Source organism: Myripristis murdjan, chromosome 3, assembly GCF_902150065.1.
Source record: "Myripristis murdjan chromosome 3, fMyrMur1.1, whole genome shotgun sequence".
NCBI lineage: Eukaryota > Metazoa > Chordata > Actinopteri > Holocentriformes > Holocentridae > Myripristis > Myripristis murdjan.
Genome location: NC_043982.1, coordinates 31012561 through 31038749, shown reverse-complemented (window position 1 = coordinate 31038749; position 26189 = coordinate 31012561). Strand labels below are relative to the sequence as shown.

The 26189-nt window shown below is 41.0% G+C and overlaps 1 protein-coding gene across 1 annotated transcript in view; it reads right to left on the bottom strand.

Moving 5' to 3' along the window:
• iqgap1 (IQ motif containing GTPase activating protein 1) overlaps positions 1-26189 on the bottom strand; it is a 43461-nt gene continuing 17272 nt past the window's right edge. The window contains exons 3-37 of the mRNA XM_030077183.1: positions 25629-25785; positions 24713-24790; positions 23948-24024; positions 22620-22687; positions 21989-22102; positions 21559-21737; positions 20886-20973; positions 20606-20763; positions 20321-20405; positions 20059-20222; positions 18848-19008; positions 18607-18731; positions 18042-18205; positions 12056-12146; positions 11737-11904; positions 10990-11132; positions 10736-10906; positions 10464-10547; positions 10309-10380; positions 9865-9934; positions 9312-9676; positions 8970-9133; positions 8529-8753; positions 7944-8084; positions 7725-7809; positions 6708-6940; positions 6350-6482; positions 6045-6147; positions 5299-5434; positions 5087-5174; positions 3902-4111; positions 3619-3785; positions 3016-3138; positions 2163-2271; positions 1-2057 (exon numbers count right to left, since the gene is read on the bottom strand). Coding sequence (XP_029933043.1) covers positions 1944-2057; positions 2163-2271; positions 3016-3138; positions 3619-3785; positions 3902-4111; positions 5087-5174; positions 5299-5434; positions 6045-6147; positions 6350-6482; positions 6708-6940; positions 7725-7809; positions 7944-8084; positions 8529-8753; positions 8970-9133; positions 9312-9676; positions 9865-9934; positions 10309-10380; positions 10464-10547; positions 10736-10906; positions 10990-11132; positions 11737-11904; positions 12056-12146; positions 18042-18205; positions 18607-18731; positions 18848-19008; positions 20059-20222; positions 20321-20405; positions 20606-20763; positions 20886-20973; positions 21559-21737; positions 21989-22102; positions 22620-22687; positions 23948-24024; positions 24713-24790; positions 25629-25785 — 4813 coding nt within the window. The 3' untranslated portion in view covers positions 1-1943. The remainder of the gene's footprint in view (positions 2058-2162; positions 2272-3015; positions 3139-3618; positions 3786-3901; positions 4112-5086; positions 5175-5298; positions 5435-6044; positions 6148-6349; positions 6483-6707; positions 6941-7724; positions 7810-7943; positions 8085-8528; positions 8754-8969; positions 9134-9311; positions 9677-9864; positions 9935-10308; positions 10381-10463; positions 10548-10735; positions 10907-10989; positions 11133-11736; positions 11905-12055; positions 12147-18041; positions 18206-18606; positions 18732-18847; positions 19009-20058; positions 20223-20320; positions 20406-20605; positions 20764-20885; positions 20974-21558; positions 21738-21988; positions 22103-22619; positions 22688-23947; positions 24025-24712; positions 24791-25628; positions 25786-26189) is intronic.

Sequence of the window (26189 nt, the reverse complement as noted above, 5' to 3'; positions counted from 1 at the left end):
ATACAAAAAATATATTAAAAAAAAAAAAGTGTAGAGTGACATCTACTGGACCCACAAGACTAATTAACCATAATACTGCACATGCTCAAAGGGCTGAGAAGCTCCCTTACATGATCTGTCCTTAGTTTTGCAAACAACTACAGTATAATGTGAACTGACAATATATAAAATATAAATAAGGACAGGATTGTTGAATCTGTTCAACATAAGACATTTTAAAACAAATCTCTGTATTCAACGTTCTTCTTAAACTATCCCCTAGTTCCCATCCTATGGCTTAAAGATTCGCAGACATTAAGTCAGGCTTTGTTAACTAAACTGCAGTTGTAAGTGTGATGATCATCTGTGTTTCATTTATACAGGATAAACAGTCATCTAAGAAAGCCAAATGAATGAGCACACTTGCACAGCTGTGTGTGCTTCGAATGAGAGTCAAGTCCTGTCTCCTCTCTGCTGAATGTTAGTAGACCAGCAGAGGCATGAGAGGAAAGGTGAGAGGGGACCAGGAGGAGAAATGCACTGTGGGTGAGTTCTGGGTACCAGGGCTGCAGCAATGGCCAGATCAGTTGAGTCCAAGACAAGCCAAGATCATGACTTGGCATATCAGAATGAAGGTCTACGGAAAGCAATTAGTGCCAGCAGGAGCAGGATTTCAATGGCCCAAATGTGAATTTGTCATACTGCTCACATTTCACTATCCTATTTAAAATAAAACACTTTCCCAAAAAGCCACTGACTTCAAAAGCAACTTTAATGTCTTGAAATAAAATGATTTCTGAATTTAACTATCCTTGCATATTCAGTTGTCTCAATTGCAGATTGAGCTGAGACACATTCAGATAAGGAAAAGCAAATGAGCAATGATTCAAACCAACATCAGAGAGCATACTACTAACAACTAATTTTCACTCACTAACCTAATCTCCTAACTGTATGCCAGGTCAGAGAGTGAAGACCTGACTGGCCACCAGTAGAGATGGTCCCTGGATGTCTCTCGGAGAGCTCAATCTCAAGTATTAAGCCATTATAATTCAATTTCAAATTGTGCTATGCAAGTAATAAAAATGAATTAATTTTTGGAAATTCACTATGACACTTTTGGCACAAATGTCTTTCCATAGATTTCAGAATGGGAGGGGTTGTATTGAATCCAAATCAAGACTGAGACAGGAGTGAGTCAAGTATTACTACAAACCAGTAGCTGAAACAGTGGGCAAATACGTGAAAAATATTCATGACACTCCAGTGTTTTCAAACTAAAATACACAATGAAGGGGATGGAGTGCATTTTATGTTTTTCTAAATGCTTCCAGCTGTTTATGCATTGGTCTCCATTAGAATCACTAAATCAAATACAAAAAAAATTCCAAGAGGACAAAGATAAGTTTGGTCCAAGACCAAGCCAAGAGTTGCAAGATGCAGCCTCAGGTACTACAGGCCTGCTGTGCAGTGTGACAGGACCTTGGTATTGGTGAAGGAGATGGTACAATCAAGCCTTTATCAGTCAGATAAGCAGATAAACTAACAGCTAAAAAAAAAAAGAAATAAAATGTGATCTCTTTACATAAAACATACAAGTTCTACAAGTAATCAAGCCCATGCACAAGGTATTTGTAATATTCCAAGCAAATAATAAATCTTAAACCTTTGACCGCATCGCAGTCATAAAAAAAAAAAAAAAAAAAAAAAGACAGTAAGCAAAAAGATTCCAGCAGGCTTTTGTGGTGTGCTGACTGGCACACTGGACCATTTCATTAACAAAGCACATATGTTAATGCTTTTAATAAAAAATAATGCACATAAATTTGCATTAGAACATAAGAGAAGTGCAGAAGGAAATATCTAGGAAAACCAGAATGGTGTGAGTCAGGGCTTTCAGCAATCCTCTGTAAGTGGATGATCTCTTTCAAACAGTGTCTGTAGCCCCTCCCTCCTCTGTTCTTCTATTTTCCATAAAATTTCTTGTTGAGCAGGAAAATGAGCAGGTTGACATTTATGGTGGCCCTGTCAAAGAGCTTCATTACTGCCACACCTTCATACTGCAGCTGGAGAAGATCCTGAATGAGAAAAATAAGGGGAAATTAAAGGACCATCAAATCACTATTCCAGCTTACAATGACCTAATGTGTAATGTATTAAAAGAAAAGAAAAAAAAATAATACCTGATATTCTAATTGTAACGTCTCCAAGTGCACACCCATGAACTTGGCCTTAACATCAAACACTCCAACAGTCTCTGATGGCGAAATCTCAAAAATAACATTTTTGAACCTGAGAAGGGAGAAGAATAAAGAGGAGAGAGGTGAGAGAATAACTTTAGGATAGTTAATCATCCAGACAGCAGACCTCAAAGTTTAGATGCTAGATGATGTTGTGTAGAGCAGCACAGCAGGCAGCCAAACAGCAACCTGGTTAATAGTCCAGTAATTTTAGGCCAAAATTGGGGTCAACCTAGGACAAATTGCAAGAGAAGCAAACTCTACTGATTTTGTGTCCTCAGTTTGTCCTGAGTGAGGGAAAAAAAGTCCCAAGAAATCCCACTGGTGGAAAGTTTTGAAAATCACCTATTTATGACCACATATTACCAAAAAACACTGTTTTTAACACACAGGGGAAAGGCGTTCAAAATTTTACTTTCAGATATCTATAAAAATTCACAAGTTGATTACACACACAAAGACAAGAAAAAAAGTCAATTACAAGTTCTTTGACTTATTCTGTTTACACATGCATATCACACATTATCTGATTTGACATGTGCTAATAAGGAATATAAGGAATAAATGCCAGAAGAGACATTTAAACAGTGAATTAAAAGGTTACTATATATATAGCTCAGAGAGAGCGTACAGTAGCCAGTTTGAATGAACAACCAAAGAAACCAAGGTGTTCAAATGTGAGTGTCTGAAAAGGTTACTGGCCAGTGTGGTGGGAGAGCCTTACTGGTATGTCCACCAAGGACAAATTAGTCGCTTTAAATTGGAGGATAAGTGTTTCACTGATTGAAAAACTCACTGATTAGTCTGCAGATCCTCTATTTCAATCAGCACGCCCTTCTCATGGAGGCGAGAGGCGGTGTATTTCTGTGAGACCTGCTTGCTCTTCTTGGCCTTGTTGTCGCCTGGTTTCTTAGACAACCTGGAGGGAGAAAAAATAAGTGTACAACACCATAAAAAATCTAACCAGATGCACAATCCCACTATTTCTAAACTGGACTACATTGTATACACCTCTGAATAGCTTTTGTAGCAGGAATGATAATTATTTTTAGCACTCTGGCCTTCATCTTCATTCAACCTTTACCCGCTGTCAGGTATACTGATTTGTAGTTTATTTAGAGGATTTCTTGGACACACTGTAACTTGCTGTGCAGCTTTTTAATATGAATATAACTTGATTATTGGTTTTCAGCTATGAACCCTTAACACCCCATGTGAAATGGAAGTGCACTAATCCAATGGCTTTCAAACCAACAGTGCTCGCTGTCTTGAGGACCACAATTTAAAACCACTGCAAATGTCAAAACCTTTAATTCTCCATTGAATTTATGTGCCTTCACCCACTGAGCCACCATGACACCCCGAGTGTGAGATCTTTTAAGATTAAAAGGCCACTCACTTGCCCTTGCTGGCCAAGTTATCCATACATGTTTTGATGTACTGATTGTAGTAATCAATCTGCACATTGTAAAACTTGGTCTTTGAATTGAGGGCAGCATTGGTCTGCTGGAGTTTCACCAACTCCGCTTTCCTGCGCTGACGATACCGCCGCTGATTTCTGATATCCTGTAATACACACAAGAACACACATACACCATTGCAATGAAAAGAGGTGGGTGTTTTTACGATAAACACACATCTAATCTAATCTAATATTTAAAAACCTGATTGCTCATTTTTACCTTGGCTATGTCATTGATGAGGTCCTGATAGCGGTTCTCAGGGTGAACCTTTCCCAGCTCTGCCAGCCTCTGCAGGTTACTCTTGATCTTATCCTTCTTCCCCTGCAGTGTTAGGCTGTCATCCACCACTGGTTTGGCCTGCTTCATCTTCTCTGGAGTCTTGGCATCCCGGATGGCCCTTCTCTGCATGGCACGCTGGTACTCCACTTCCTGTCAGACAGGGAGTCATAGTAGATGTATAATTTCAGTTTAGGAGGCGCTATATGAGAAGCTCTATTCTAGTGATTCTATATAATATCTCTAAAATCTGGGCAAGCAGAACTTTTTCACAGCAGGAATTTTTACATAGCCATGTAATAGCCATGTAAAACAGAGGTGTCACTAAGGACATTAGAGAAGATTCTGCTCCATTTAGGTCTAACAAAGCCAGGGTCCTGGTGTTGTGCATGCAGGCTCACTGGAAAGTCTCCTGTACACTTAAATGGAACAGAACCTCAATTAATGTCTTTAGTAACACCTGTGTTTACCTGCCATTTGGCTGCTGTGTTGAGAAAAGGGTCTGTACAGTCTATATTATATGTGTTTGAGCTCTGTTAGCCAAGACATTTAATTATTTAGCAACAATCAAAATAAAATGTAACTGAAGAATGAAAATTAAAAAAAAAAAAAAAATTGAATTTAATGTATTTTACTTCATGAAAAAAAGTGTACATTCAGGTAAGGCTCTGTGTAACACAGAGTTCTGGCATTGTTCACAAAACCCATTCATATTTTCCCTACAGATTTTGGACTGCATGCAAAATGACGCAAATGTTGATTTACAGCTTAAAACATTATGCCAGACTTTGGCTTACTGTTGCGGGACACAGGAACTCTGAAAACTTAAGCTCTGTTTTCACTGCAACAATACCCTCTTTCTGTGTTGTGCTGTAAAGCAATCTGGCATATCCCTCCAATTCCAACCCGACAGCTCACAACGTTACAAGCTATGTGGAGGCTGGTTGAGGCTGACAGTCTTCTTGGCAACGGTCTTGTTTACAGTCATTATGTAAATGAATCTAAATTAATGTGATAATGATTTAGTGATGTTAAACAGCTAAAAGAAGCAGCTTTAATTTTTGTTCTAGGTCAGTAATATCAGCAGGATAGTTCCCTTGTTGTCCCTAAACCCCCCCAGTTCCTGACCTGCTCTTGGCTGGCTGTAGACTCCAGGATCTCAGTCAGTGTCTCCCCGGGCTGGAACCGGATCACATCCACAATAAGCCTCTTGGTACTGGAGCGAGGTGATAAGAAACACAGAGATGTAAGCATAACTCATATCAAGGTAAATCAGGTCTGTGAAAAATCCACATTTACGTGTAACCATCAATTGGACTTCAACCTATAGTGTGCCTTACTTGAGTAGGAGGGTCCTGGCATCCACCTCAGCGTTGGCCTCACCAGGGACATCAAATTTGTTGGTGAGTGTGAGTGAAACCTCAGTCTTGCCCATCAGCTCTTTGCTGGGGTCATCAGGGGGCAGAGGACTTTCACCTAAGCATCGAATACAGCAATCATTTTAATTTGGTGAGTTTAAATGATAAAATTAAATTGCTGTAAGTCAGTTTGTAAACCATTCCACCAAACCCAACATGTTGCATATGTTGCCTTCATGAGAGTGTGATGAAGGTAACATCTGATACATGCTGCTTCCAAAACCAATGACTGGCACCTTTTTGGGTGTGCATTTTTTGAAGAAGCAAATAATAGGTCAGTGGAGTGAGTTCAGAAAATTGCATCCTGTTATTGTGATGAAGTCAGACCAGGACAAGATAACACGTGTGTCGTATCACAATGTTGTGATATTCAAAATCCTAGATGAAATCTGGTTTCATAACACAATATCGCTATAATATTGATATTTCGCCCAGCTGTATGGGAAAGCGGTTAAAACAAAAGTTGGTGTTACAAATGATGTATTATTTTGTGTTATTATAATGTATTATTTCACAGTTAACTAAATTTAATTAAGAAAAAGACTGATTTTAGGCTGGGTGTCCAAACCTAATTTTCTATTCCTCTGTCAGTCATGTGTTTGTTAGCATGATTGGTTTGAATGGAACAACACTAACTATGAAATTATTCCCTGCTGCACCCTACTCACCGATGAGGGACTCTACAGTGGGCACCTCTCCCAGGTCCTCTAGCAGCTCGTGGATCGGGTCATTGTGCTCTGGAGCAATAGCATCCTGATGGTCCAATAGCAGCTAAAAGGGAAGCAGTACACAGTAGAACAAATTAGTCACAGAAGACAAAAAACTCTCAGAAGAAGCTCAAAATGAAGAACTTAGATACTGAATGACATGACTTATTGGGTGTGTGCATGTTAGCATGCAGGAGGAGTGATTTAGGAAAGACAGAAGGAGAGTGAGGTGTGTAAGGCTGAGGTGTGTGAGGCTTCAAACTCACTGTGTGAGTGTTGATAATCTCTCCAATAGAGATGTAGATGACAGGTTTGGTGAGGGTGACTAAATCAGAGTACTGATCCACATTGAACTTATCTTCCAGGGATGGAACGTCACACGCTGCCAGGAAGAAACGCCTGTGGTGGAAGATGCAACCATAAATTAATATGGAACAAGACAGCTGCAAACAGTGAAAAAGGAAAACAAAGGGAGAAAAACAATGGAAAAATTCTATCAGACAAACTATACTACATCAACGTTAGACTTCAGAAGTGCAGTGTCAAGACATAATGACATGACTATGGGTTGAGCAACATCATGCAATAAAAAGAAAACCAGTCAGGTGAGAAGAGGACTCAGACCTGAACTTCTGATAGGAGGCAGTGAGGTACTCATTGATGGGGTTGAGATGTGCGTTGTCACCCAGGAACATCTTATTGGAGGCGGCGTGCTGCAGCATCTTGGCAATAGATCCCAGGTTTCGTCGCTGGTCTGTGGTCAGCTGACCACCGGCTGATAGTTCAATGATGTCGAAGGCATCGGGCGCCACAATGGCTGGATTCATGTAGCGGTAATACAAAAGGTTCCCCACAATCTGAAAGGTCAAAAATTAAAATATTCAGTTTCTTCATAGTTAAATCAAAGTTTAATTGAAAACTGAAGCACTCGCTGTTTTTATGCTTTTGGAGCCCTTCGTTGAGTTAAAAAATGTTAACGAGCATAATATGTCACAGTATTGAGCAATCCACCCCTCAAAGTAGGTTAGAATTATGAATGGGACTAACTAAAATTGCTACATGATGCACTCATCAGCAACTGAGATACAGTGCAACACAGTTACAAGAATCAAGAGTTAATCCTCAGTGGCTCATCACCATGACTATTAATTAAACTTGTGTTACATAGGGGTTGCATGTTTTTATCATACACAAAATTGCCGTCATTTTCATCTGTTTTGCTGCCTCTCTATTGTAAAACCGTCACATTAATCGTCAGTGAAAGGAGTTGAGATTATAGTCCCTAGTAGGGATTACTGAGACTCAAGAAAGAGTTTCTGAGCATGTTAGGACATAGATTAGGCAGGAAAAGGAGAAGAGCCAGGAGAGTGGCATGGCTCACCTTTGTCAGCAGGCAGAGAGTAGAGCAACCCAACACAGAGAGGCTGGAGCTTGTTGGCAAGGAGTAAAGAGCAGAGCGGGAGAAACAAACACAAGTGAAAGAAGTAAGACACAGGGCAGGGGTAGAAAAGCAGGGCAAGACAAGGAGAAAGACAGAATAAACTTTCAGTGAAGAGGAGGTAAGAGGAGCAATGCTTGTCCAATCCGCTAGGATAAAAACCAGAGTAATTAATATCAGTTTCAGTGAATTTAGAGGCAAACCTTGAGCAGCTCATCCTCTGTGGCATCAGGAAACTTCTCATGGAGCGTGTCCTTCAGTACCTTGGAGATGAAACGCATCCCATATCTGAAAGGAACACACAACACAATGTAAGACATGCAAAGTTTGATCAAGAAAAAAAATAGACCAGCTGACTGGAATTGGGGAGTCTACAAAAAGTTGATCTGTACAGACAATAATGTTGGAAGTGAAGAACTTACGGAATTTTATCCACTGAAACGACTATAGCAGACAGGAACTTGTCAGTGACCATCCTCATGTTCTTGATGGAGGCCTCCAGTCTTGTCCTGACCTCTTCATGGCTCATCGCCTGCTCTGGAGTCACGTCATAAGGTAGCTTACTGTTAGGGACAGAGGAGAAAGAAAAGGGGAATAGGAAAACCAGAGGAGAGGCAGAGTGAAAATGAGAAAAGACAGCATTGTTTTATTTTTCTGATACCAGCTTGCTTTCAAAAGGTCCTGGCAATGACTGACGACCACAGCAAAGCGTAAACTGTCAGTTACGTCCATTTTTCAAGCACTCTCACATTATGGGATGAAGATTAAGTACCCAAGCAATTGTGAATTCCACAATGCGCAATGGCAAAGTGTTTTCAAAACTTCGTTGAGATATACAAGAAATGGAATTGCTGACACTGAGCAAACGATGTCCTGATACAATGAAAAAAAACTAGAAAAAGATATAGGAAAGTCAACAAGCATAACAGTAAAAGTGGTGTTGCTTGAGAAACCAGCAGACGGGATCAGTGACGTCCAGAATGCCACAAATGTCCTTTAGGCCTTACCTGGCCTCTCCAGTCTGTGTCTCCATCTGGTTGACCCAGCTCTTGTAAATGTCCACAGGGTCTGTCTTGATGTTCAGGGTTTTGTCATCCATAATCTCCTTGACAACCGGTGCCAGGATCTGCCGCAATGCATTCTGACCTCGTGCACCTCTGTTGAAACTCACAACCATCTTGATGACTGTGGGGTTTCCTGTGACAATCTCCTGGATCTGGTCCACTTTGGATCTGTGGACAAATGTTAACGGCAACATTCAAATTTGTTACCACGTATTCATGATCATGATATAAACTCTAATCAGGCTTAAGATGCCTTGTAAATTTACTGTGCACCTTATCTTCATAATTTGGATAGCCAATAGTAATTGTGTTTGGGAAAACCAATTGTCATTTACTCTTTTGGTAACTGTCTTTTGTGTAAACAATGTCAGATGTGGTTCTCACTTTATTTCTTCCTGCAGGGCAGTTTTAAAGAGCTTGAGCAGCAGGTACTCTTCTCTTTGGTTAGAAGCGTAGTTATAGAGGGTGAAGATTACAGAGTCCATGAACTTGGTAGATTTATTCTGTGGCATCTGGAAGATCAGCTTGGCAAGATATGTGGGGTTTGTCTGAAAGGACACAGAGCTCTGGTTACAAAAGATAAAAAAAAAACTGACAGCTAAATATTAAGAAAGCTGTACAAAACAATAATTTCCAATTGCACATGGATAGTAATTATCCCAAAATCCTGAGAAAAACAAGATGGCATTCACTGTCTCCTCGTGATATGAAAGAACAGAGACAGACCTGCAAGAGGTAGAAGAGGTGCTGGTAGGCCTCCAGTTTGATCCTCTTCTCCTTGCTGAGGGCTTTGAGGCCTCCCTTCTGCTTGTTCATCATCATCAGGTTGGACAGCTCGCCCTTGTTCTTCTTGGTCAGCTTCTTGCTGTGGGAGACCACCTCCTGCAGCGTGATCTTGTTCTTCACCAGCAGGCCAATCTTGATGTCCATCAGGTTCAGGTCGTTCTCCAGCTGCTGATTGGAGCGGATGTTTGTGACTACCTCCTCGCGGAGTTTCATCAGGTCCAGTTCCTCCTGGAAGTCTTGGTCACTGTGGTCTAGCAGGTGGACGAACTTCCGTACCACCGCCATTGGAGGATTGTCAGCGTTGACTAAGAGAGGAAGGCAGTTATCATGAAAGCAGTGGGTGTGATGGACATCAACTTGAATACAGATTTCTTTTTGAGTGTTTTTTTTTTTTTTTTTTTTTTTAAGTCAAGCCAGTACCAAAATTTTGAGACCCATTCAGAGAGAAAAGTGATAAAGTCTGTTTGACCACAGTCTTTGAAATTCTACTTACTCAGTGTCTTGTAGTCATCCCTGGCCTTGTTGGCTCGGATGAAAGCCTGAATCTTCACCACGTCATCAATCTGAAGAGTAAAACAGTGATTACTTAGCTGATTAATAGTCCATGATATCACAGTGCCACAGTAACCCAGTGTGAGTCAGTGAGGAAATGACTTGAGACATTTTAGAATGCTTAATGAGCAATCTGCCACACTGAAATCCCAAAGGATCAAGAGCAAATGTCAGTGGATGTGTCAAGGGAAATTTGTGTACAGGCAACACGACTTTGTGCTTTCATTAGCCTATTTACCAGGCAATTTCTTTATTTTGAGTGCTGAATTTGTGTTCTAAAATGAACAAAACTGTCTCTTAATTCTGATAAACTGACCGAAACTGAAGTAGCAGCAGTAAAAGTACTTTTATGTGACCAGGCTTGAGGCAACTGTACTGTACTTACATGATCTTTGAAATACTTTAGACGGTCTTTATATTTCTTGCGAGCTTGGTGCATCCGAACCATTGCTTGGATCTGTGATAAAATAAAATAAAGCCTTGGGTATCAGCTGTAAAAATACCACGTACGATATTAAAGGCATCAAGTGAGCCTTTTACCTTGACAGCATCTTCACTGTGGTCTTTCAAATACTGCTTGCGTTGTTTGAAATTCTTCCTCTGCTGGTAGCCTTTCCAATGGGCCTGAGAGAGAGAGATCAAGAAAAGTGAGACTTCACAGCAGCAATTTTATGTCCTAATAGCAGATATCAAACTGTAGCTGACCCTGAGGACATTAAGCACACACAAAAGGTTTAATTCTGTATTTTCTGTCACTGCTTACTATAACATAAGATTATTTCAGAGATGATGATGGATGGGGTTGACTTCACCTGTATGCATGTAACAGCTGGGTCTTGGGATTTCAGGAAGTTCATTCGTTCCTTAAGGCCATTCCTCACCAAGTAGCCACGGCAACGAGCTTGCAGCTTAGTAATTAGACTCTCATTGGCTAGCCACAGCTGCTCTCGATTGTAGGCTGTGGTTACCCCAGAAACCACTGACTGAAGGGGACAATAGTACAACTAGTTAAACATGCTTGTGAAAGGTTACGTGCATCCATTGTTGGACTAGTCCAGCAGCTTACCTGGATGTCTTCCTTGTTGAGTTGGGTGTTGTTTTGGAGGAAATTCTCTGGCTCCACCCAGGTACCCTCACCTGTCTTCACATTATAGTAGTAGTTGTGTCCGCCCTTCACCCAGTGTTTCACCCACTCACTACCATTATCACCTGGAGAGAGCACCATGAAAAAGACATAAACTTGTATCCCGTACAAATAATGCAGGCATCAGCTGAGCCAGTAAAAAGATGCATCATTCTTCAACAAAATTCAACAACTTCCATCCAAATCGTACAAATGGGGTCCAATATATTACATTTGAGTTTGAAATTCTGATATTTAATTATCGTGACTTTATTGGGCTAATCAGAGTGATCTCTAAGGACAGCTGGATGTGTGTAGCATGTTTCATGTCAGTAAGTTTACAATGTTGGAGTTAAAGGCTTTCAAAGTTTAACATTTTGACCTGTAAACATTTTGCTCAAACATGCCAGTCAATCTATGGTTTTATACACCAGAACCTAGTGCCAAAATGAATTATCCATCCAAATTTGTGAAAATTGGATCAGTGGTGGTTGAGATTCCTTACAACACCTCCATTACATTGCATCACACCTTCAAGTTTCGCCAAAATCAGGACACAAGAGCACAAACCCAACCATTTTAAACTTATGGGTGACAATAACTACTGCATGCAACTACTGATAAAACTGATTTGTCCCTCCCCTCGTTCATCAATCCATCTATCCATCCATGCACGCAACACTCTCTCACCTTCTTTCTTCTTCTCATCTTTGATCTTGGCCAGGTCATCCTGGTAAGTCTGGGCACACTCAGAGGTGACCCCATACAGTCCTGCCGCAGGGTTACGGAGAGCACCCAGGGTCTTAGCCGTATCGCCGCTATCAACTGCCTCATTGATGGCCTGGATGGACTGGGAGACTGCACAGACACAAACACAGACATTAGCCTTCAATGCACTATAATGTCACGGATATGGGGAGAGAAAGGGAGGGGGTTCTTCCATGCCATACACAGTATGTACTGTATGCACAACAGGTCAGATAAAATGGATGTTAGTGTGTATTCTTACACTGTACGGCCTCCTGAGTGTCCTTGTTAGCATTCAGTATGGCGTCCTGGATTTCATCCAGCCACAGCACAGCAGAAGGATCCTGGGTTTCCTGGAAGGACACGGGAAAATATGTTGATAAACACAACAGTCCAGAGCATGCATACACACAGACATACACATATACAAACACACGCTAATATAATTGCAGGACACCATCTCTCCTCTAATTGGCTCAGGACTGTATCTGTGTTGGAAACAATGTGACTCTACCAATCTGTATATTTTGTCCTCATAAGGAAGGTTTCACACCAAAGTTAAAACTCTCCTGGTGGTCACTGTTAGATAATTAGAATATCAAGATTATGACATCTGCAAAAGACATAATTTAGCTAAGAATTATTTATAAATATATTATTCATATATGAGCAAACACATAATGTAAAATTACATTATTTGTTTCTCTCAAGGAGAATATGCATAGACATACATTATTTGTTATGCCATATTGTGTAAAGTTATGACATAATAAAACGTTATTCTGATTCTAAAATAAGTGGATGTTTTGTATTCAACAATGCATAATTTCCATGTTGGTGGTAAAAACACAGAGAACCTAATACTGTGCATGAGAAAACCAAAGCACAGAAGTAGGCTGTGATGGTTTTTTTTTTTTTTTTTTTTTTATTCTTGATATTTGCAGCCTTTTGCATTTGTATATATACTTAATAAGAGAAAGAGGATTCTCAGCTTGCCTCATCTTCTTCGACACTTGGCATATAGGCATATGAATATCTTGAAAGTGTGATCAATCAATTGTGGGTTAAGCATATCCGTGATTGCAGCCACACCCTTTCCTCAAAACACAGCAAGTATCGTGGCTGCACTGCATCCTAGTCTACTCATTCTAGTCTATTGAAGCTGCTGTGAGTGGAAAATTGAGTATCTCTGCCTTTTCTACATGTACTATTGAATGTTCAATTTTTGTTCTGCTTTGCAAACGATTAAGAAATGAGTAAAAAGGCATTGAACAGCAAATGGCATCACATAAGATAAAACACAATACTTAAAAGCAGCAAATAAAATGTCATGGGTTTATATAAGATAAAATACAGTAGATTAAAAACAAAAAATTACACTCTAGCAAAAGAACACTACACATACCCAACCAGCCTCTGAATTTCAAGCATCTGTGCAAGATGCAATGTTGTCTGAGAGACTGACAAAATATGGTCACTGCTGATAATTTGTAGACAGTTGATCATTTTCTTGCTATCAAACTTGGGGAGATTTTTCCTGACGTTAATATCTACAACTGCTCACCAATCACTACAAAATCAATGTGTTTATAAGGCTACACCAAGAGGCTGACCATGAACCCAGCACTCTTCTATAACTATTATTTTGTACTGCAGTAGTACATAACTGCATGCAGATGGCAGTCTCTCTCTCTGTTTCAGTTTCTGTCTGTGTGTGAGTGTGTGTGTGTGCTTGCATGCTACCTGCTGGTGCTGCTTTCCAGAACACAGTGAAACAGGCAACGAATTTGCTGAGGGCCTCCCCCTCTCTCTTTCCCGCCCCTTCTTGTAGCGCTTAAGGCTACAGGAAGGAGGAGTGTGTGTGCATGTGTGTGTATGTGTGTGTGTGTGTGTGTGTGTGTGTGTAGGGGGCAGGGCCACACTTGGGTAGAGATACCTGATCTGAAGTTTCATATGCAAGGGGGGCAGGCAGCTAAGATCTGCAGCAGCACACACACCAAATGTAAAATGAGCTCTGTCTTCATAGTAAACAAAGCTGTACCCAGACAAGTGATAAGTATTTGTATATTTACAATAGGCGCTATAATTTGTATTTGCAGACGATGAGTCACTGCAGCTGGAGGGAGGAGCTAGACAGGGTGTGGTGCCAGAATGGGCAGGGGACTGGAGGAGGATTAGGGTGTAGTTTTCTTCAGTTCAACAAACATTGCATACACATCATGGAAATAGAGGAAGTGAAAGCTGAGGCAGCGGGTACTTTGGTAAATCATCCTTTCAGTATTTTTTCTAAGACACCGTGTCCAATATCATGATATTTATTGCCATACAAACAGTGAGCTCATACATGCTTTTAATTCCTTTGACACATAGAGTGTCGGGCAGTCACAAGGGAGCTTGTGAACACACATGCAGAACAAAACACATTATTAGACTGAAATGTATGCATCCTCAAATGACCCACTGTGTTATATTCAGCTTGTTAGTCAGCCGAGTCTGGGCAGGACTTCCTGCAATTTATCTAGGCCTCCAGCCCACAGTAAAAGCCGACTGCCTGACTGTCTTTCTTACTAACTGCTCTAATTGTACAAAGTTACTGAGGCAATGTCCAGAAATCAAAATTCAACAAATTCAACTGCAACACAACAAGCAGCATTTATTGGTCTTTCCTGACCTAACATCACCTGAAAACAGCCCTCACGCTACCCATGAATCTATGTGTTAGCCACATGGGTTCATTCTCATCAGTAGATAGCACCTCTATGAGGCTCTCCTTCCCCCAGCTGGGAAACACATGAGGTCCATCAGCCCTTTGAAATCCAACAGGAAGTTCACACTGCGCTAACCACTTCCTCTGTCTATAGCTGACCATCATACACAGTCACAACTCCAATCAGCAGCCAGAGGAAAGTGCATATGTGTGTGTGAATTGCCACTGCTCAACTGTTTGGCAAAATGCTTTAGGAGTAGTCCATCTAATACAGTGGTCAGCTTTCTGCCCATTTATGGAAGCAAATGACTGTGGCCCGACTTGTTATTTCCTATGCCTGTGAAATCACCAGGGAAATAGCTTGCTTTTTTTCTTTGCTCCTGTGTTGAATGTGTGATGGGGAAATGGAGCTCGTCAACAAACAGTCATCATGTTCCCACATGATAAATCCGAGACTTGGGATGTAACTGATGGCTGTTGACATTTGAAACAGTGTGGGCAGTCGACCAAGCATTTTGATACTAATCTTGATAAGGGACTTCACTTTATCTGTGTTTACACAGGATAAAATAAGACTGAGAACCAGAAAAGCATACACTGTGGGAGTATTTCTATTTAAAGGCTCTATCCTTCTTAGCCAAGAGAGAGAACATTTAACTCCGAGACTTTGGTTAATAAGAGCTCTAAGTTTCTGTTGAATGGTGATTAGTAATTTCCACCAGCATCCGCCAAGAGTGCAGCTCCTCCATATTCTGCTTTATGCATGTGGTAAAACCAAAACCAGTTACTCCCTTCTGACCTCACCTACAGCTCAGTTGGGCCTTTGTTTTTCCTATGTCAGGAAACTGTCCGAATATGGTGCTCTGTCTGTGACATCACATGCAAAAACACTGCATAGACGTGCACGTACAAGAACCACAACCATCACCATCACCTCACCAGGTCCTGATAACACAGGCAAATGAGTCAGAGAGAGCAGGGTACTGAAGCTCCTCTTTCTAGAGAAACATATGCCTCTATCAAAAGTAGACTGTTGAATTTTAAAATTTCCCTTTTTTTGTTGGAATCAAAGCTGGAGGTTTAATGAAAACATACAAAGAAGAGTTCTTTGAGTCAAGCATCAGAAAAGTGGAGAGTTAAAGCAAGAAAACAACAGCAGACATTGCCCATAGAGGAGACATGAGGAGGAAGTGAGTGGGGGTGAGGGGATGATCACACCATGACATCAGCGGTCTCGACGAGTCATGTGTGGCTGAGGGGTCTGAGTCACATGGAGCCTGCAACCCTAAGGGCCTGGGATCCCATTCACTATCACCAAACATTCATTACTGACAATAAAATACCAAGATATCTACGCAACACTTGGGTATTAAAATGACTGAACATTTTAAGTCTTGCTCTTTGATGTTAAATCGTTCAGTCGAGCGAATGAGGGGCTTTCTGGTGAAATAAAGGAGCCTACGTTGGCAATACTAGAGATCCTCAGGTCTTTGGAAAGAGCCTGTGTGAATGTCTGGTTGCATTTCTAAATGTGCAACCTGTCCATCTCAACAGAAGTGAAAAGACGTTACTCATTTCTGGGCTGTTTTTCACGTATTTATTTTGTTATTATATTACTTTGCTGACTGTTGATGAGCTACAGCTTTTTCAGTCGGGGCTATACAGCTCAAGACAAGACAGTTTACTGTGTCACTGTAACCTACATTTCAAAGCAAAGTTATCTTATTCACGTATACTCATGACATTATTGAATTGACCTACATTCACACTTCAGCAATCCTACGCTCTCCTTTTCCAATGTGCTTGCTACATATTAGTGAACAGCCAATTTTCTACTGGAAGTCCATAATGGCACCAGACACAGATGTTAGATTTGTGAAACAACTGCAAAGCTTCCACAGAAATGGTGAATGGCAATGTCAAAACGCTGTAAGATTAAAATTCTGTCTCAAGCTTGACAACAAAGTGTGTCCCTGCTCTTTGCTGCGTGTCTTCCCCTCTCACTCTGTCCTGTCTCTCCACTGGGAATGCCCAAAAATCTATCTTTAAAATACTTGAAAAAAAAACAAACAAACAAACAAACAAAAAAAAACAAACTCTTGTGACTCTCAAGGTGTTACGCATATGGATTCTTTGTCATTTACACCTCATAACAACAATATGTAGGTTCATTCTAATACCATTAATGCTTCTGCCTCCATTCAAACCATAATGCAAGTCATATAAAACACAAATTGCCAGATAATTTAACAATATAATTCAGCATCAAACTAAACTACTTGCAGACCACATTCCATCAAGGACCTTAACACGTAACTGTAGCCGAGCCGTGTTTGCATAAAATGACATACATTTGCATTGTGTTCGCCTAAATAATAGATATGAATGGAAAAAACAAATGTGTCCAGGAGTGACCAGGAAAATAACACAGCAGCAGGGAGATACGTGGAAATCCCCACACAACCCTTCCTTCTATGTATCTGTGTGTCTTGATCCTATTGGTTAATTAACTGGCTGATGACCACCCTTCTTGTAGACCATGTAAGGTGTAGTTTTTCATTCAGCTGTAAACAACCCTGAAGAATGACAAGTGTAACCTAAACATATTTTTTGTGTTCTTGCTCCATCATATCTGATAATATTACACTGAAAAAAGGAGCTTTATCCATGCATTAGCAAATTGCCTATGCTCAGTGACCCCTGTCCCCATACTTTGATCATGAAGGTGTGTCTTTGCTACATTAGCTAGAATTTCCCAGTTTGGAATCAATAAAGTAAATCTGTCTATCATTCTATTAGATAAAGTTTATTTTAGTTTAGTTTATCATGGAGAGTGGCCCAAACTGGGAATCACTGTCTAATCAACAGTAGTTCACCTGGACTTTTATCTTACAACGACATATGGGAGTGTATTTACAGAGCATCAGAGCTCAGACCAGCTGCCTCAAAGATAATTATTACCCCCAAGCAGGCAGTATAATGAACAGTAGACGCTTTACATAAACCCATGGTGATCTCTTATTTTGTAGGATATCTTATTTATTGTGTTTTTGTTTATGTATTCATGTTTTTTATTTATATATATAATTTAAAGGATGAGAGAGGAAGCCACATGCATTTCATTGCATTTGAAATTACATGGTACTTTTTAAGTGTATATGACAATAAACATGAACCTTGAGATTTAAGAGTGTATGTTAAATGGTAAATGGCATGCATTCCTATAACTGTTTTCTAGTCTACTGACCGCTCAAAGCACTTTACAGTGTTTGCCTCACATTCACCCATTCACACACACATTCACACACTAATGGCAGAGGCAGCCATGTAAGGTGCCAAGCTGCGCATCAAGAGCAGTTAGGGGTTCAGTGTCTTGCTCAAGGACACTTCAACATGCTCTCTGGAGGAGCCGGTCATTGAACCAGGAACCTTATGATTACCAGACAACTGACCTACCTCCTGAGCCCCACTGCCTTGTATATGTGCATGTACATATGTGTGTGTGTGTGTGTGTGTGTGTGTGTGTGTGTGTGTGTCTTACATGAGCCTTCTCTCTGCGGGCCTCTAGCAGCTTATCGTGGTAGTGCTGGGCCACAGAGGGGTCTACGTCTGTGAGCTTGGCTGACGGGTTCTGGAGGGCAGCCAGAGTCTTCTGGGGATTCCCCTCATCCAGAGCCTCATTGATCAGACCGATGGCAGCAATACCTGTAAACAGATGGACAGACGAACACAAACACAGACAGAAAAACACACACACACACACACACACACACACACACACACACACACACACACACACACACACAACATGAGTAAATGATCACACTTTGTAATATGAGGGGGAAAAACAGGAAGTTAGGAGAGGGAGGGTGACTGCACCTGTCACCAATATCAGAATATAATATCAGTCAAGATGTGATGGAAATACAGCAGGAGATTGCATTTATTTTTAAATCTGTGTTGATGTGTTCTTGAATGTTCATCTTTGTGGCAGCCAAATTAACTTTTTCAAAATAAAGATATATATTTTTTTAGATTTAGGGTTTTTAAGTATGTTAAGGTTAAGGCTCAGCCTTTGTGAGTGTGTGTGTATGTGAGTGCCTTACGTTCATGCTCTTCCTGCACAGTCAGGTTGACCTGGTCGATGCAGGCTTGAATGTCATTCCAGGTCAGATAGTCGCTGCCTTGCTCTCTGGCTGCTGCCTTCAAGCGCATCAGTTCATCCATGTACCTGCAGAACACACAGATACCACATCAATAGCCCTCTTCAACCCATTCAAATAAGTCACATAAAAAAGCAAACAGTACTCCCATAAGATGTCACAGATACCTGGTAGGTGCCCATACCTCTGTGCATATTCATCCTCCACATTACTCAGTCCAGTGACGGTGCTGGACAGCTGTTTCCAGAGGGAGGCTCTGTCTCCAACATCCAATGCCCCATTTATCAGCACCACTGATGACAGCATCTCCACTGCAACTAGCAGCTCTGGGTGGGACAAAGAGCCCTGCAGGACACACAACGTAATTTTATCTCATATGTCGGGCTGCCAAAAGACATTATTACAAAAAAATTAAGGACACCACTTTTCCATGGTGTTTTGCTTCCATAATGTTATGTATTTCAATTTGAAGTGGTACATCATGGAAATATGGAAAGTCACTAAGAACTAGATGCTACTTGGTGTGGTAAGTAAAGTCACCCACAGTAAAATGTATAATTTTAAGTCACCACAAAATCTGGATTCTTCAAAGTGAAAAAATTCTAGCTACGGGGACAAACACGTCTTAGGAAAAGGAAAGTGTTTCTGCAGCGTGGACTCCCATGCTGTTCTTCCCCATTGATGGTTTTCTTTAATTATCATGTATGCCTACTCGCATACCATGACGTAAACACTCAAAATACTGTATACTGCTTGCCATTATGTAAAAATAACGGAATTTTGACATAAAAATAGAGCTCCTAGCATTTTTTTTTCCATTTATTGTTTATTGTCTTACAAGAACAGTTCAAACTTAAATAAAATTTGTATAGTCCTCTATTCACCCACAGCCAAAAGAAGGAAATGGCCTATCCTGTTTACATGTGGCCAGCCAACAGAGTAGAGCAGGCTCTCTATTGGCTATAACTGTAAACAGGATCAGCCCATTTCCACCTTTATGATTACCAAAAAGTGCAGACCAAAACCCTGTCAGAAATCAGTTGCCAATTCATGCTGTGCTTGATAGTTGTACAAATAAATGCAGAATTTTGACTGACATGAGTGTAAGCGGATCATGATAATATTTTCATTTTGAGGTCAACTGTTGAGGCCAGATGTTTTTATGCCTATGACAACGCCGCATAAGGGAGGTGAGTGGGTTAGCAAGTATGAGCATTTGGGCTAGGTCTTCTATGCATAAGCACTTTCTTTCCTTTAAGGTCTGCATGTATGTTTTTAGATTTATTTATTTATGTATGAATGTGTGCTGCTGCAACAATGTAATGTAATTTCCTGTGAAGGATCAATAAAGTACTCATCATCAAGTAAGTATTTATGTTCAAGTCTTCTGGGTACCTCAGCGCTTTGCTGCTGCAGGCTGAGTAGTTCCCTCTGGTAGAGGTCTGCAGCGCTGGGGTAGACCTCAGGCAGCTGGGCATCAGGGTTCATCAGTTCCTCAACTGTCTTCTCTGGCACGCCCGCCCTGATGGCAGCATTGATACGCTCCACCGCCTGCAACACTACAAACACACAAAAGATGCACAAGTATAAGAAATACAGATATAGGCACAATCTTGAGACAATTCTGAGACCCGTGTGAGAAGATTTGTGAGCGTACGCTTCAGGTAGCTCTCTGAGATGTCATTGGCCAAGTCCACACCATTCTGCAGCTCCTCTCTAGTCAGAGCTTCACCTGGAGAAGACTAACAGGGAAGAAATAAGAGAGACAGTTATAATGAGACAGAGAAGCAGAGTTTTCTTAAAAAAATAAATGTGCAGTCCCACTCAGGGATTTTGCAGCAGAATGAGCATCTTTTCTGAAGAAAGTAATGATTGCAGCTTGTATTTCCTCATGACATGAAAACCTAAAAAATGACTCCACTGTATGTCAAGAGTTTCCTACCTGTTCTTTACCCTCTCGGTCAGCCAGCAGCTGTTTGAGGTAAAAGCCCTTGTTCTTGGCCTGCAGATTCTGTATGCCCATAGCCTTAAGGGCCTCACATAACTTGTCCTCGTCACCGCTCAGCAGGGCCTGCTCTGCCGCCTTCAGTGCGTTGCTCACTGTGAAGGAAGTATTGACAATTACCAACATTAAGGCAGATTTAACACACCATCAGTAACACGTTTTAAGGATCGATGAATTAACAAGCTGGTAAAACGATGTATGTGTTCACTTCACTTACAGTTGACTTTGTTGACGTTGCCCTGGATCTCAGCCTGGGTGAGAAGCTCATCGTACACATCTCTCTCTGCATCGGCATTCTCCACCAGCTGCTCCGAATGACAGCAGCAGCAAAGAGGACACAACAGTGTTATACATTACTCCTACTTAATGTTGTAACACAACAGGGTAGGAAATCAAACTTTTTTTGGGGGGTGGGGGGGTATTTGAGTCCTTTTCTGAGAAAATTTCATTCAGAAAATTACCACCCCATTTGTACCTCTTAATATTTGATTTATTTTAAATCATAATATACCACATATCCCACAATGCTGGTAACTGTTAGCAGGGCTTACATATTTTGCTTCTTTTGCTGCTAGATTTTTGGTACCAGAAGTTCTACTGCTGCAGGCTGCAACTCTGTTTTTTCTTGAACTGAACAAAATCCCTTAGTCATAGGATCCCATAAATCGCCTGTAATGGCCCACAGGGGATACAGTCTCATTTAAATGTGAATATAGGACAACTAAACAAATGAAATGTGTACGAGGTAAAAATAAAAAGGGTGCCCCAAAACATTTTTGCTCCTTTCAATTTTACTATTTATTTCTGACCCAGTAGGCCACCCTGTGAAACCCAGAACAGTATTCACCACACACTATGATCCACTGGTATGGAGGCAAAATATTTCGCACCCGTTTGCGAGAGCTGGCCACCTTCTCTCCCTTGGCATGGTAGAGAGTGTCATGGTAGTGCTGGGCAGAGCTGGGATCCAGGTTGACGAGCATGGCATTGGGGTTCTGCATTGCAGCTATGGTGCCTTCAGGTACTCCCTGATCAATGGCTTCATTGATAGCTATTACAGCAGCATGCACTGAAAGTGGAGGAGGAGAATGGTAAGGATCTGGTTTTAAATAAACGGGAAACTGTTACCGGTTAAAAATTGATGGATAATATATTCAAAAAGAGTTAGGTATCTCTTTTCAAATTGAAATGCGAAGAAGACTTAAACATTTTATGATGTATGATGGGATAACAAGAGAACCAACCAAATTACACAACAACTAGGTAGGGGATCCTGACTTTAGTCCCACCCACTCCCAATGATATCTGAGCCCTTCTTACATGCAGCTTCATCCACTGAGAGCTCATTGGCCAAAATCCCACCAATCTTGCTGAAGGCGGGCATCTGGATTCCATATTTTTCCAGCTCACTCTTCATGTTGTTGATCTCCTCCTCTGAGAGAGGGAAGATAGAGGAGAAGGAACAGATCCATGGATCACAGCAGTGAAAAAAGAGGGAGTGTGAGCGGGGCTTGCAGATGGGGGCAGGGTTAGAGAAGTGAGAGACTAGGGCCCTCAGTGGGAAAGAGAGACAGCCTGTTCCTGGCTTGTGTGTGATAATCAGATCCCCGACTCTGGCTCTGGGACAGGGAGCTGAGCGGGAACTCGAACGACAGGAAAAGCTCTCACAATTACTAATGACTTTCACATTGCCAGCAGCTCCTCCACACCAGTGCCTGCTGAAAACTCCTCCCTTTTCTTTGCTCTCAGCCCTACTGCTCTGCTTTCAGGAAAGCAAACACATTTAACAAAACTGACATCTTTTCTTCTCTTGCCTCTACATTTTGTGAAAAGTGTGCAAAGGTTATGAGATATCTAACAGCTTGGACATAGAATGACATTATTGGCTATCAAAGACAGAATGGGGAAAAGAGCTGACTCATGGACTGAGGCTGTTCAGGCTTACTCTTACCCGTAAAATCTACTTTTCCATACAGGTCCTGGATCTGGGGCGCCAGGCCCAGCTTAAACAGGTACAGGCTGTAGAAGAGGAAAAAGAAAAAATGAGCGATGGAAAACACTGCAATAAATGGAGAACAAGGAGTGTTTCAGGTTTTATATGATGGGAGGGATGGAAAGCAGAATTGCTCAAAAATATGACCATATTATTCGTTGGAATTTTTACATGCACCTACTGCTACAGTATGAAGTAAACATTAAGATATCTCATATTCCATGAAATAAAAGTAAAGGGGTTTTGATATAAATAGGATGAAAATAGAAGTATATGGAGAATAAGCTACCAAGGTGAAAAGGTCATCTTTGATTTCACTGTGACTTTCATTTATGAAGCCAATAAAGGACACCCAGCCGACATGAAAACTGTGCTGAAGATGTTATTATGAGCTATCTAAGTCAAATAACATGACACGTTGCTTGATTGCTCTTCTTCTTTGTTGTAGTATTGGTATCCAGTTTGAAAAACTTTAACTCAGTAATGCAATCAAAGTCATATTTGTGCATCACAACAAACACGAGCTGGAGCAGCTGCTGTAACGAATAGCATGGCATGTTCTCTGCTGTGGCCTTTAATAGGTAATGAACATACATTTGTGGAGGCATCTGGGTGCCACCTGGTTGTGTGTATGTGTGGGTTGGGGGGCTTTTTAAGCCTAACAAACTATCAGTCATGTAGCTTGGAGCATGGGTACACACACACACACACACACAAACAAAAGGTGGAGCATCTCCTCCCTCTACCATGCCCTTCCTCTGCTCTGTTGGTTGACTTCCTGACTCAAAAGGCCTCTGGACGCTGCACCAATTTTACATTTACTGGAATGCTCTATTAAAAACAAACTACTACATCTTTTGGCGTAGGTAAGGGGGGGAGGGGGTGATCACCTTGCAGTGCTCAGTGCCTCTCTGCTGAAAAACTGCACTGATCACCTCATAAAAATGTCAGACGTGAAGCATGCTTAGACCACAGATGCAAGGGAGTATATACATTTTTAAGTGTTCATGCTTGAGTAACGTGAGCAGTGAGAATCTGATAAATGAGGAATTCCTGTAATTCCTACAACAGGGAAACATTTACCTCCTAAACAAAATATCCGATCTGTGTTTGATGGCCTCTAAGCTCTTAACCTCATGCTTTTCAGTCTATTGAGTAAACTGGCAGCAGAGGAATCTCACCAGTTGTGTGTTTTGACTTCAGCATATTATCATATTGCAGGGCTAGACGGTCTGGGGGCTGACATTACAATAAGGCAAAGAGACAGAGGCAGAAAGAGAGAGTACCTGAGAGCATGTATACAGTAGATGCAGCGCGGCATGTTCTTTCTGTCATATATGTCTGTGGTTTCTGGATAGAAGATCTGAAACAGAGGTTGGGACAATGATTCAATCAAGGCAGTGATTTCAGCTCATTCCCAAGCATGGTAACATACCAGCATGTCCCAGCATGTTGTACGGGAGTAGTCCGGGATATTAGCTCAAATGGGGGATTACACAATATAAATAGGAATTCACATGTCCTGGCATTGTTATTGGTAGTTCAACCAACACAGGCTGCTGAGGGCAATGCCGATATTTTTTGCACTAAAGCTGCCTCTGGCTGTCATTTTGTGGTGATACCTCAATATCCAAAAAATGTCTGAAATATTAAATGACAGAAGCACATAGTGCAAAGACTGGAGAAATAACATAGTTATCCTATTAATACCACATGTTTGTGAATTTCAAATAGTGATAAAATTTTTAAATTAAAATTTCCAACACCATGAAGAATAACTAAGCTTAATTCTAAAGAGTTGTCTTGCAGAGTCATTCTGCTTTGTTTATGGTCCCATAAATTCAGGTTGCAGTCCAGGGTGGGGAGTGTGGGTCTGATTATCTAAAAAAATATATATATTACATATAGCCACTATTATCGTAATACTCAAAATGATCAGATATCAGCTCCAGCGTTTTTTGAAACTGCACGTAAACATGTCAATGTGTTGGTGCGTGTGTGTGTCTGAGACAGAGACAGAGAAAGACAGAGGGACCGCTGGCCATGCTCACCTTTGGCAGTCCCTTCTCTGTCATGGCATTCAGCCACTGGATAACATTGTCTGTGTGTCTGAAATGGAGACCCGTTGCCTGTAAGAGAGAGACCAAACTTCAGCAAACAAACGCATCATTCATTCCCACCTCACAGAGTCACTCTGGACCGACTCACATAAGACAAGAGGCACAGTGAACTGAGGCCCTATTCAGCCGACTGCTGCTGCCAAGTTCAAAGACAAAGGAGGGAAGCACATACCCTCGGGGAATATGTGCTTAATGAACTGTTCACCTCCAAGTCAGAATTCAGTCATTATCTACTCACCCCACCATATCTCAAACTTCTGTTTAAGTTTGTAGGACCACCAAATACAAAGCGAGTTAGTCCTATTCTCAGTGTTCTCCTAAACTATCAATGGTAACATCTTTTTTACAGCTCAAAAAATATGAAACGTCTATAAAATTCCTCCAAGTGTTATATGGTCAAACAATTAGACTGTGAGACTAAAAATCCAATAGAGGCGTTTTGGCCAAAATGTTGGAGCATTCCTTTAACTACATTTTCCAGTCATGTGTACCATACCGAAGACCCCACATTCCTACAACATCTGGGTGACTATTGGCGCTTTCAAAAACAGGCAATGTCAATGAGGCAAACATTCCACTTTTGGACCCAAAGTGCAATTGTTTGTGAGAGCTGTTTTGAGAAATCTGACAGACATTTGATGCTTTTTGGCAGCTGTTAAAAGTTGGTCCCTTTAACTTCAAATGGTCTTTAAATGTGCCAATGCACACCCTACCATTTTTGTGACTGCATGCAATTTTGGCATAGACGGCCCCATTGGGAAACAACCAACACCAAATCAAACTTCTGACACGACCAACATGGTGAGAGGTTATCATGTACAGGCGTGATGTATGCTTTTGTTTTCACCTTGTAACGTGTCTGCTCACGGTCATAGATCTTCTTGAGGGAGACGGTGTGTGGAGCAAAGAAGTGGCCCAGTTTGGCCAGATAAACGCCGTTCCTCAGCCCCTCCTCCAGCTCTGTGGTGGGGGGTAACTCCTCGTCCAGACATGCCTCCATCCATCTGCAACGAAAGCACAGAGAGCACACGTCACAGATCAGAATAACAGCATGCAGAATGCGTACAGATATTTATGAAACAGACAGTTCATTTTCCCAAACAGAGGAATAAAAATTACATAAGTATAAAAAATTTACATAAGTTTTGTAAATAAATATCCTTGATTAGACTTGATTTATGTGGCATGGAGTCACTTTTTCTACATCTTTGCACTGCTGATACAGCTTCTAAATAAGGAAAAATACAAAAAAATAAAACAAACCAAAAAAAAAAAAAAAACAAAAAAACAAAAAAAACATAAGGGCCATAAAACAAAACTGCACTTTAAAAGTCAACATACAGAAAAGTACCAGCAGATTAGTCAGTACATAGTAGACACGTGCATACACTTTCAACTACACTGCTGT